The sequence below is a fragment of the Pristiophorus japonicus genome, chromosome 8 (assembly GCF_044704955.1).
Source record: "Pristiophorus japonicus isolate sPriJap1 chromosome 8, sPriJap1.hap1, whole genome shotgun sequence".
NCBI lineage: Eukaryota > Metazoa > Chordata > Chondrichthyes > Pristiophoridae > Pristiophorus > Pristiophorus japonicus.
In genome coordinates this window covers 83,055,913-83,068,362 of record NC_091984.1, presented here as the reverse complement: position 1 = coordinate 83,068,362, position 12,450 = coordinate 83,055,913, and the positions used below count along the sequence as shown (strand labels likewise).

Here is a 12,450-nt window from a genome sequence, read left to right as displayed (position 1 = left end):
CCCCCTCCCCCTCACCCTCCACCCCCCTCCCCCTCCACCCTCCCCCCCCTCCCCCTCCCCCCCCCTCCCCACTCCCACACAGACACCCCCCCCCTCCACCCCCACACAGGCACACACACCCCTCCACCCCCACACAGGCACACACACCCCCCCCACCCCCACACAGGCACACACACCCCCCACTCCCACACAGGCACACACACCCCCCACTCCCACACAGGCACACACACCCCCCACTCCCACACAGGCACACACCCCCCCCACTCCCACACAGGCACACACCCCCCCACTCCCACACAGACACACACCCCCCCACTCCCACACAGACACACACCCCCACCACTCCCACACACCCCCACACCCCCCCACTCCCACACACTCCCACACCCCCCCCCACTCCCACACACCCCCCCACTCCCACACAGACACACACCCCCCCACTCCCACACATACACACACACCCCCACTCCCACACAGACACACACCCCCCCACTCCCACACACCCCCCCACTCCCACACATACACACACACCCCCACTCCCACACAGACACACACCCCTCCACTCCCACACATACACATACACCCCCGCACCCCTCACTGTCAGATACTGAGAGAGAGAGAGACACTACAGAAAGAGACACTGACAGAGACACCTTCCTTCACATAAAGGTAGGACTTCTATTTTTTATTGTTTGATTACTTAGGTCTTGGTGCTTTAAGTGCAGGGTTCCTTCTATTTTTTATTAATTAATTGCTTATTACTTTTTGTGCTTCGTTTAGTGCTTGGTGCTTTAAATGTACTGCTTCGTTTAGTGCTTGGTGCTTTAAATGTACTGCTTTGTTTAGTGCTTAGTGCTTTAAATGTACTTTGCTTCTTTAATGTTGTTGTGAAGGTGTATATGGAAAATCCTCTAACTTCCCTTGTGATGTTGATGTGTCCTTTGTGTTTAATGCTTCCCACCTGCCCTCTCTGGCTGTGCCTGCACTAAACTTAACTCTCGGTAAGGTTTTTCAGAACTTACAAAAGTGGACACTTACTCCATCCTAAGTTAGTTTGTAGTAAGTTTTCACTGCCGAAACTTGCAAAACAAGCCTGAGTGGCTGGACACACCCTCTTTTGAAAAAAAAGTACCTTACCTAAAAAGCCAACCTAAACTAACTCACTAGAACTGCAGCAAACTAATATCCGAGAATTGCAATTTCTAACATACTCCAAACTAAACTAGGAGCAACTCCACCTGAAACTTGGGCCCAATGACTCCTAGCTCTAGACTCTCCAGGCAGAGGAAACAACATCTACTCTGTCAAGCCCTCACTCAAAATTTTAAACATTTCAAATTAAATCACCTCTCATTCTTCTAAACGCCAGAGAATATAGACCCATTCTACTCAATAATATAGGGCTGGAGATGATTAGAGATAGGGAGAGACCAGGCCATGGAGCGATTTCAAAACAAGAATGAAAATTTTAAAATTGAGGCATTGGCAGGCCGGGAGCCAATCTGTGTCAGCGAGCACAGGGGTGATGAGTGAATGGGACTTGATGCGAGTTAGGATATGGGCAGCAGAGTTTTGGATGACAGTTGGACAAGGTGACATATTCAAACTAACAAGGGGCATTTGAGGAAGGTCAGGAAGTTGTTCACACAAAGAATGGGCTTGTATTCACTGGAGTTCAGAAGAATGAGAGGAGATCTCATAGAAACGTTTCAAATTCTGACGGTTTTAGACAGGTTAGATGGAGGAAGAATGTTCCCAATGTTGGGGAAGTCCAGAACCAGGGGTCACAGTCTAAGGATAAGGGGTAAGCCATTTAGGACTGAGATGAGGAGAAACTTCTTCACCCAGAGAGTGGTGAACCTGTGGAATTGTCTACCACAGAAAGTAGTTGAGGCCAATTCACTAAATATATTCAAAAGGGAGTTAGATGAAGTCCTTACTACTCGGGGGATCAAGGGGTATGGCGAGAAAGCAGCAAGGGGGTACTGAAGTTTCATGTTCAGCCATGAACTCATTGAATGGCGGTGCAGGCTAGAAGGGCTGAATGGCCTACTCCTGCACCTATTTTCTATGTTTCTAATGATCAACAGTTAGAATGGATGTCCATACAAGGTGGGGTTGCAGAGTTAAAAACCCTCGAACATTTACCAAACTGTGATTGAGGGAGTTGGGATGAAGGGAAATGCTAATAAGTTCTTTTTGGATGGATTAGCTAAATATGCTTCCTCATCTGTACCTTTCTCATGATAGAGGGAAAAAGAAACAGAAGTGTAGGATGAAAGTGAGAGTGAAGCAGAAGTGAAGGAGAGCAAGGCAGGAAAACTGAAAATTAGTAGCAAGTATCCTAAATTTTGAGGTGTGCGAGGCCTTACAAATATTTTGATGGGGCCTGTTCAAATAAAAGCAAGAACCATAGCTTTAAATGAGCCATTAAAATGTTAGGCAGCAGGAATATAACTGTTCACTCGACTCTTAGTATGATGAGAAATAAATGATCACAGCATGAAGTGTATTAAGGAGGTAATTAATATTATTCCTCCATTCAACACAAAGATAAATGATGTGCACTCAAGAGGTTACAATTTATTCACACGTCTTACTGTAAAGAGCTTTAAATATCACATTGCGATCAGGACACTTCAAAACTAGTTTTAATAGGCAAAACCTTATTGGCATTTGAGCAACATTAGTACCATCAAAATGACTTAATATGCAAATAGCAATTTCAGTATAATGAACTATTAGTTATTCAAAAATAATTTTTGTAATGCATTACAGAATTTGCTTTTCCCATCAAAGACATTTTGTATTACGCTGCTCTGTGTTACTAAGTGTTTCGTCTTATATTTTTTGTATCGTTCACATTGTTATTCTCATTATTTCAATATAAAATTGAGGGATTTGATCTCAAGACCATTCCTGGACAAGTAGTTCGCTTGCTTGAATACATTTCTGTACTCGAGGTGAGGGATGTCAGTGCTCAGGAATGGAACTAATTTTCACTTTAGCATCAAGTCACCTCAGGTCAGTTATTGCCAAGGTCACATACAGAGAACACCTCCTCCACTCTGTCCCAACAATGGGCTTTAATCATGCTCTCAGAAGAGCTACGTTCTGCACACTAGTTTGACACTTTCATATCTTAAAGTAAACAATATCATTTAAAAAGTAATTTGTAAAGGTGGTTAAAATGGATGCTGCTGGGAATCTATGAAGAGCAAAAATTGCAGACTTTAAAAAAGGGGCTTGATTAAACCACATTTATAACATATGGACCCTTTTCAGTAAAGGCTGACTCGTTGGGTTCAATTTTCCCCAATGCCATTTATTGGCGTGTTGCAAGAGTTATGACTGTTTTTTTTTGGCCCCGACTACTCCAAAAAAAAAACTAGCAAGTTTCCCCGTTCTATTTTGAAATTGGCACCGCGCAGACTGTCTTTTAGCTTCGGGGGGGGGGGGAGGGGGGGGGGTGGGGGAGCATAATGTCTGCGCCGAAAAATGATGCACGAGGAAAGAAAAGGAAGTTTTTGACATGACTGCTACGCCCAGTACAGCTCCCTGTCTGTATTTGGCCATTTTTGAAGAGCGAGTTGTGTGAGAGAACTTGAATTCTCATTGGAAAAATCGGAGCTGCAATACAATATGCAATGTGGCTCAAGAACCAAGAATTTCCTACAGGATGAAGTGGAGGCACTAGTTACTGTAATTGAGGCCAGATAACATGAGATGGACATCAGCAGAGGTCACATAAAAGTTTCACCAAAGGAAATAAGGAAACGCTGGAACCAACTTACAGAAGATTACTATGCATGGTGACCACCCAGAAGTCTGGCAGCCAGTGCAAAAAGTGGCAGAACTTTGGTCAAGTAGTTAGTGTAAATAATATTTTCATTTATTCAATGGAATTGTAATTGTAATTGTGACCATCTGTATATGTCCCACCCAGCAGAAAGACACCCTCTTTTAAAAAAAAAAGTTATATTTTCATCTTTGCAGAGGAAGGTGGCATACAACAAAAAAGAACGAACTCAAACAGGAGAAGGCCCGACAAATCTGCACCCACTGACACCCTTGAAAGAGAGAGTCGCTGCTTTGATGGGTCCTACCTGGAGAAAAGCAATAACCACTGCACAAGCTGGGCCCACACTCGAGGGAGAGGGCAAGTCCTGCAAATTCCATAGTCTGGCTTTGTTAAATGTTAAGTACTGCGTGGACTAGCCATGCTTCAATCCATCAACTATGCTTCGATTGATGCAATGTGCTATCATTCATCGTCATCCTTCAAATGAACCTGCTGCCTGTGCTGTGTGAGCCTACTCATGCCACCCTGCCCCCTCCTCTGCTGCTAACCATTTATCTGTTTTATATTTTGCAGAACTTGAGGCCAACCCCGACGAGGCTGAAGCCAATGCAGAAGATTATTCAGACACGGATGAGCCTGAAGAGAACATCTTCCAATCCCACCTTCCAGACCAAGAGCATGGGGGTGAAGATGAGGGGATGGATGAAGCCTATACTGTTGTACTCACTCTGGAGGAGGTGCAGGTGCCGCCCATTGAGGTGCCAGGCCCTTTCCTGAGTAATACAAGTGTTGGTGGGACATTCCATGGTTTCTCACAGTCCGAGGATGCGGGTCCCAGTGGGCTGCAGCGAGGCACACTTGGTGAGGAGGGGAAGGAGAGCTCGACAGCGTTCTCCTGAGGTGCAGAATCTAACAGATGTGGTTCAGATGGTGGCAATGAGTGCTAAGAGCATTGACCTCACACGATCACTCCTGGACACCATTGGTGGGATGGGTGATGAGGTACCGGGACTGTCTGGAGAAGTAACAACACTCTCACGAGAAATGGGAACATTGTCTGGGCACGAGGGAGGGAATGTCGCAGGTAGCTGAAACACCGTAAGTGAACAGGAGGGAGGGAATGTTGCAAGTAGTTGACACACTGTTGGTGAACGAGGGAGGGAATGTCGCAGGAAGCTGATACACTAAGAGAACACGCCCAGATCCCGTGCCCATTGACAGAATCAACTGCCACTCCCACTCCAATCCCCAGACCAACCTCTGAAGAGGCCCACCAGAGATGTTCAAAATAATAAGCTTGGTACCAAACCAAGAAACACTGCCACCGCCTGCGGACAGGGGTGGAGTCAACAAGACCAAGCGCAGCGGGCAGTCTTAGAATAAGGTGGAGGAGAGATGAATGCAGCCTTTCTTTGCTGCTGCTGTTGTTATTATTATTACTGTTGTTACTGTGGTAAACAAGCCAAAGGAGGACAGCGGAAATGTTATAAGAACATCCTCAAAGCCTCCCTGGTAAAGTGCGACATCACCCCTGACACCTGGGAGTCCCTGGCCACAGACTGCCCGAGGTGGAGAAAGTACATCCGGGAGGGCGTTGAGCTCTTTAAATCTCAACACAAAGAGCAAAGAAGAGGCCAAGCGCAGACAGCGGAAGGAGCACGCGGCAAACCAGCCCCACCGACCCCTTCCCTCGATAAATGTCTGTCCCACCTGTAACAGGGTCTGTGGCTCTCGTATCAGACTGTTCAGCCATCAAAGAACTCACTTTGGGAGTGGAAGCAAGTCCTCCTCGATTCCTATGATGATGACTGTTGTAACTGTTCTCAAATTTAAAGTTTTTTGTAAGTTATGTAAATTTACAAGTTTAAAAGTTTAAAAGTTTGTAAGTGATCTTTAATAAAAATATTCTTTTTAAAGTTTTCAGTTAAGTTAAACTAAGTACAAACAAGTGTTTGTAAAACCTTTGACTAAAATACATTTTAAATTATAACTGAATCATTTACATTATTTGTTCCATTGACAACACAACATTAAGGAACAAGTACAAACAGTAAACATGGTCCATTTGGAATAGTTGCCGCTGAGCCTCCAGGCAGCAAAGTGTTCATGGATGAACTGCTGGCGCAAGGCTCGAGCAATCGTTAAAGGGGCATGATAGCCCACCCTCCTCTGCCATCGTGCTTCAAGTTCAGGTCGCTGCATGGCTTCCTCATCTATCTCCTCCTCATCATAAGCCACTCTCACCACAGGTGGGTCTTCGACTACCAGCTGCTGCTGCCTCATGATGGCTAATTTATGCAGCATGCAGCACACAACAGTGAATTGACCGACAATCTCAGTGGAGTATTGCAAGTAGCCTCTGGAATGGTCCAGGCATTGGAAACGCTGTTTCAAGATGCTGCGCGTCACAATGTGTGATATTTTGTATTCCCCGTCAGCTTCCGTCCGGGTTACGTGTAGGGAGTCATGAGCCCGGTAGCGAGACCATACCCTTTGTCTCCCAGCAGCCAGCTCTGCCCTTCTGGCTGCTGCTGAAACATGGTAAATATAGCGCTCTCACGTAGGGTGCTCCCAGGGTATCTCGCTTCAACTGACATGATGCGATGCATGTCGTCACACTTGAGCTGCACATAAATGGAGTGGAAGCCTTTTCTGTTCCTGTACATCTCTGAATCCTCCAAAAAGGTGCTTGCAAGACGATGTGGGTACAATCAATGCAGCCCTGTGCCTTTGGGCTGTACCCACAGCCCTTTCATGCTTTGCCTGGGCGGTCCTGGGGAACTTTATGTAGTCATTCTTCCGGGAATATAGTGCAGCAGTCACCTGCCAAATGCAGATATGTGTTGCATGTTGAGAAATGGCGCATTTGTTGCCGTCCCCAGTTGTGGCCTGGAATGATCCAGATGCATAGAATGAAAGTGCAGCTGTAACCTTCACGGCAACTGACAAAGCAGTCCTCCCGACGTTTCTCAGCTCCAGGTCTGCTTTTACTAACTCACAGATCTCGTTTTGTGGAAACGCAGCCTTCTCTCACATTCTGCATCACTCAGGTGCAGGTATGAACGCCTGTCTCGATATACCCGATGCGGGAAAGGCCTCCTGCCCATCATTCTACGTGCTCGGAGATTCCCACGCGATGACGTCAAATCAATCGTCTCCTCCACAGCACCATAATGCAGAAGGCTTGCACGAGGTATGGCAGTCAGTATTGCCCCCATGATTAAATTGTACCTTTGCAAGAAGCTCAAAACAGCAGGACAAGGAGTTAAAGCTTCTTTGTTCTCTCTCTCCCCAAGGTCGACGCCCTAGTATGCACCACACTTAGGTCTGCGCATGCGCAATAGGCTTACTTAGAATGGGAAGCTAGGTATTCAAATGAGGACATTTGGGGCAACTAAGTCTTTTTTTTTTAAACCGTGACAATTTCCAGATGTCTAGAATGTGGCTTTTTTGGGGATATTAATATCGTAAACATTATGAAATTTGATGTATGTAGAGAATGAATATTGTTAATCTTGTAATCCCAGTTTCCTACCAATTTATTTTTGCTCATGCAAAGATTTTATGTTAAAAGTTCATAAAGTTTCACAAAAAGTCTCCGAAGACTAAATTACTTAGAAATAAACATCTGCAGAATTGCTTTGGATGAATCAGTAAGATGCAATTTCAAAAATTTAAGTGATGCAAAGATGCACTATTTCAGGATTTCAGGTCTCAAACGATTTATACTAATATATTCTGGAACAATTTTCAACAATGTTCAAAATCTGGTTGCATGTACTATTAAAAATACTAGCTAGGTACTAAATACAGGATTCATGCAACAGAGCACATTTGAATCTAATAGAATTGGACATTGTCCAATAAAGAAAATATTGATATATAGTCTCAATGCTTTCCATACTTCCTTCCCCCAAGTATTTGAAATGTGTAGCTATATTTTAGTTCAATTTATTTTTTCTTGGTGTACTGTATTGGACAAACAACATTGCATTGTCGAATGAATGGTATGGGATTGCTACTGAATTTCTGGTAACAGCTATGCAACTGTGTGGAGATGTGACATACTGGCTAGATACTTCGGCACTGGGAAGGAGGGGAAAATTGGAAGATATTCTTGTTATGCAAGTATTAATTTTTTTTTAAGAAAAAGCTATTTGTGAGGATTCACAATTCTATTAACAGAACAAATTCAACATCGTAATACATTTTATACAGATATCCCTTAAAGAGCTGAAAAAACTTTTTAAAACAAATGTTTTAGTGGTACAAAAATGGATATAGGCTCCAAAATTCCCAACAGTTCCAGTGTTCACGACAGTGAAGTTTGCACAGTAAATGATGTTGAGACAGAAAAAGACAAAAAAAATCTGCAAGAAAAAGCAACATTTTTTTTTAAAGTCTAAATTTGTTAAATAACTTTTACGACAAGCCATTTATTTTTTCCCTTCGCTTCTATGGGCTCTCTGCATTACATACCATCTTCTACAAATCATGATGCGAAATGTACCATTGGGGTACGCAAGAGCAGGCTAGGATGAACACCCCCACCCTAATTCTGCTTACACTTCCCCAAGACAGCAGAACCGAACCCTGGGGTTTAGTGTGAAATCAGAAACATTTCCATACCAAACTTCTATACTAACATTTAAGCCTCTATTTAATTTCGGAGGTTTCAACATGTTTCAAGTCATGCTATTTGCAAAGTATCATGATGAGCAAAGTAAACTGATCCCTCAGTTCAATTAAGCATTATTATTATACACATGTTTAACGAGAGTGGTACTGCAAAAATATCTAGCACATTCAAATTATCAATTAACTTAAATACAGTACAAAATTTGAAACTTGCCTCTTTCAGAGCTTTTAGTAATCGAGGTCGTTTTTCCTCTACATTTTCTCTTGATTGCTGCTTAAGTTTTCGCAACAAAGCGGTGACTAAACATAATCCACAAAAACAAATTACAATAGCACTGCAGCAAATCTTTATTGCTCAAAATTAAACTTTTCAGAAGCTTTTTAGGTTCAGTTCCCTCTGTAGTAATTTTGTGACATTGCTCGTCCTACTGCAGGTACAGAGAATTGATACAGTCCCCATCACTTACATTGTCCCTGATTATCCAGAATAGCCGCCTATATTGGGCAAATGGCGCTAACTATTTGCCATCACCATAGGCATCAATTACAAAGGCGCCGCTTAAATTGTATTAAGCGCCGACTATTTCAGCCAGTTCAAGGAGCTGTTCGCATCTCATTAAAGTGCGATTAATTGTCATTAAGTCCTTTCCAGAAACACCGCTGCCTTCAGTCATCCCGTGCCTGCAATTGCTGCTTACAAAAATGGAGAAACTAACTAGATTGATGCGTACTTCAGCCTTGTTCCAATAGATCAAATCCCTTAACTGATTAACTGCTTGTTCATTGCAGACCACTTTGTCTCCAGCATTCTTTTGCAAACCGTGTTGTAGCCAATTTAAAGTGATTACGAACTCTTAGAAAATGGCTGAACTGAACACTCCTTCGATTCAACATGAATTTGAATCTTAAGTGCTAACTTGCCACAAGTGACAGTTTGATAATCCATTAGTTGGGTATAACGGCTACTTCATATTGAATATTTAATCTGCCAAAACCACAGTTTCATCTAACTTAATCCTATTTAGATACTGCAACTGTTTGATACCACACTTTCTTTAACGGGCGCAAGAGCAGTGAGGGACGCAGGATGAAGATTCCCTCCATGGGGGACAGATTTACTCAGTGCACTATATATCAGTGGCTTTATTGGAGAATGGATTGTTAATTACCGAATCACACCATCCACTGCGCATCGTGGGCAAATTGATTTGACTGCAACAAGTTCTAGGGATTGTATATCGATAAGATTCTCGACAACTGGGCATTTTTTTCTGTAGATACTGAGACTACAATGTCAAAGCCGTCATAAATTAAACATTTCTTCAGTGCATTTACCCATCTCAGGATACTAATGTTGGGAATTTAACAATGAGCAACCCCGTAAGTGCTTAACGATTCATTGGGACGGGGAGAGAGAAGAGCGAGCGGGTGCGCTCGCGCTGGGGGTGACAGAGTGGGCGCGCGAAGGGGGCGACAGTGCGGGAAGAGGGCGACAGAGCAAGAAGACTTTGGTGGCAAAACAGGAAGGCAGATTATCTGAATGGTGACAGATTAGTAAAAGGGGAGCTGCAACGAGACCTGGGTGTCATGGTACGTCAGTCATTGAAGGTAGGCATGCAGGTACAGCAGGCAGTAAAGAAAGCAAATGGCATGCTGGCCTTCATAGCGAGGGGATTTGAGTATAGGAGCAGGAAGGTCTTACTGCAGTTGTACAGGGCCTTGGTGAGTCCATGCCTTGAGTAGTGTGTGCAGTTTTGGTCTCCTAATCTGAGGAAGGACATTCTTGCTATTGAGGGAGTGCAGCGAAGGTTCACCAGACTGATTCCCGGGATGGCAGGACTGACATGAGGAGAGACTGGATCGACTGGGCCTGTATTCTTTGGCGTTTAGAAGGATGAGAGGGGATCTCATAGAAACTTATAAAATTCTGACGGGACTAGACTGATTAGATGCAGGAAGAATGTTCCCGATGTTGGGGGAAGTCCAGAACCAGGGGTCACAGTCTAAAGATAAGGGGAAAGCCATATAGGACCGAGATGAGGAGAAACTTTTTCACTCAGAGAATTGTGAACCTGTGGAATTCTCTGCCACAAAACGTTGTTGAGTCCAGTTCGTTGGACATATTCAAAAGGGAGTTAGATGTGGCCCTTAGCGCTAAAGGGATCAGGGGGTATTGAGAGAAGGCAGGGGTGGGGTACTGAAGTTGCATGTTCAGCCATGATCATATTTAATGGTGGTGCAGGCTGGAAGGGCCGAATGGCCTACTCCTGCACCTATTTTCTATGTTTCTAAGAGGGCGTCAGCGAGCGCGATCACGAGCGGCAGATAGAGATTGATGGAGAGAAAGAGATTGAGATGGAGAAAGAGAGAGATACATAATAATGTGTAACTTGTTTTACTTCAAATTTAAACAATTGAAACAAAAGCAGACTGCGTACTCATTTGTCGGTCTCCATAGCTGATGGCTTCTGCCAACGGGCTCCATCCCTGAGCATTTTTCACCTTTACTAGAGCATTGTGAGCTAGAAGTAAATGGGCACATTCTGCAATGAAAAAAAAGTGTTTATTAGGTACAGTGAGTTAAATCACTATAATGCACAATTAAGTTTGAATAACCACCTCCAACTTTACTTGGATGGCAAGTACTTACCAGCAGTATTGATTACCTGCAGATAATACAAAATGAATCACCATCAAGGGTATTGATACCATTCTCAGCTTGTTTAAGTATGAGTAATAAATGGTTCATCATTACTTAGCAGTTTTGAACTATCAGTGAGTGTCCAAAGGTGTGGGCTATAAAAGTGCACAACTTAAAGGGAAACTACAGTAACATATATCTAATCTACAGAACAAGATGCCAACCCCCCACCTGCCTTGGTCACCACTGTCTAGTCCCATGTACTTCATTGGCTATAAAGTGCTTTGGGACATCCTGAGGTTGTGAAAGGTGCTATATAAGTGCAGGTTATTCTTTCTTTCATTTGTTAACTTCAAAAATTGGTCACTATTAATTAGCATTCAAGTTGAGAATTTCAATCAAAAATTTAGATATTAAAGATAGTGCTAAACTGCCATACAGATGAGGAGGGACTCAGATTCAAACCCGAATTAACTCTCAGCTGGGGTGGAAGCATGCATGCTACAATTGGCTTCAGTGCATCTGGGTCAGGAAATCAATCAGGATTTCTTCTCCTGTATGGATTGGACTAGGCAGTGATGCCCTCGTAGCTGAATGATTCTGTAACATTGACTTGCTGCGCTCACACAAAAAGCATCCCCTTGGGCAAGATGCGGTGGTATCCCAGCATCTTCACAAAGGGGAGGGAAGAAAGCCAGAAAGAAGAAAAATAAAATGCATGACTAAGTGCAAAACAAAATACAGAACTGAGAAAACGTGACAGAATGTAAAAAAAAACTAAGAAATTCAAACAGCCATTGTTCATAGCAAGTCAAGGAATAAACTGTTTATAAAGAAATATAACCTTTTACCATATAACTCACATTGCACTATACTATTGTGGGGCTATGTTTAAATTTACCTATCATTTTAATAACTAGATAAAGACCAAATCAATCTAACTTATATTGCTGTTTTGAGAGAAGATTGCAAATTTCCAACTCCAGCATGAAATCATCACTTTTTGCTTTCTCTCTTTATGCTCTGAAGTATGGTATCAGAGAAGGGAATGTCAAAATTATTATGCAAACCACAACACTGACGTAAAAAGGATATGGAGCCCAAAAAGTTTTGCAGCGCAAAATACAAGCTAATTTTTGTCTTGGTACAAATGCAATCTTTTTTACATTGTGTACTACTGTCCATGACTTTTAAACAATCATTCCTTCCACCATACAAAACACAGGGAATTTCAGTTAAGAACTAGTATCCATGTTACATACTAAATGGATAGCTAGTCTATGATCAGGTATTGGAACACATCACTCGCAGTATCACTGGCAGTTCATTTAAAAATAGTCCTTTATAGCAGCAGGCAGCTTTATCAACA

The 12,450-nt window shown here is 43.1% G+C and overlaps 1 protein-coding gene across 1 annotated transcript in view; it reads right to left on the bottom strand.

Annotated features, from left to right (window-relative positions):
- Positions 1-12,450, bottom strand: part of ankrd13c (ankyrin repeat domain 13C) — a 143,931-nt gene that overhangs the window by 57,167 nt on the left and 74,314 nt on the right. Inside the window, exons 3-4 of the mRNA XM_070886980.1 lie at positions 10,879-10,983; positions 8,655-8,740 (exon numbers count right to left, since the gene is read on the bottom strand). Of these exons, the coding sequence (XP_070743081.1) occupies positions 8,655-8,740; positions 10,879-10,983 (191 nt within the window). The remainder of the gene's footprint in view (positions 1-8,654; positions 8,741-10,878; positions 10,984-12,450) is intronic.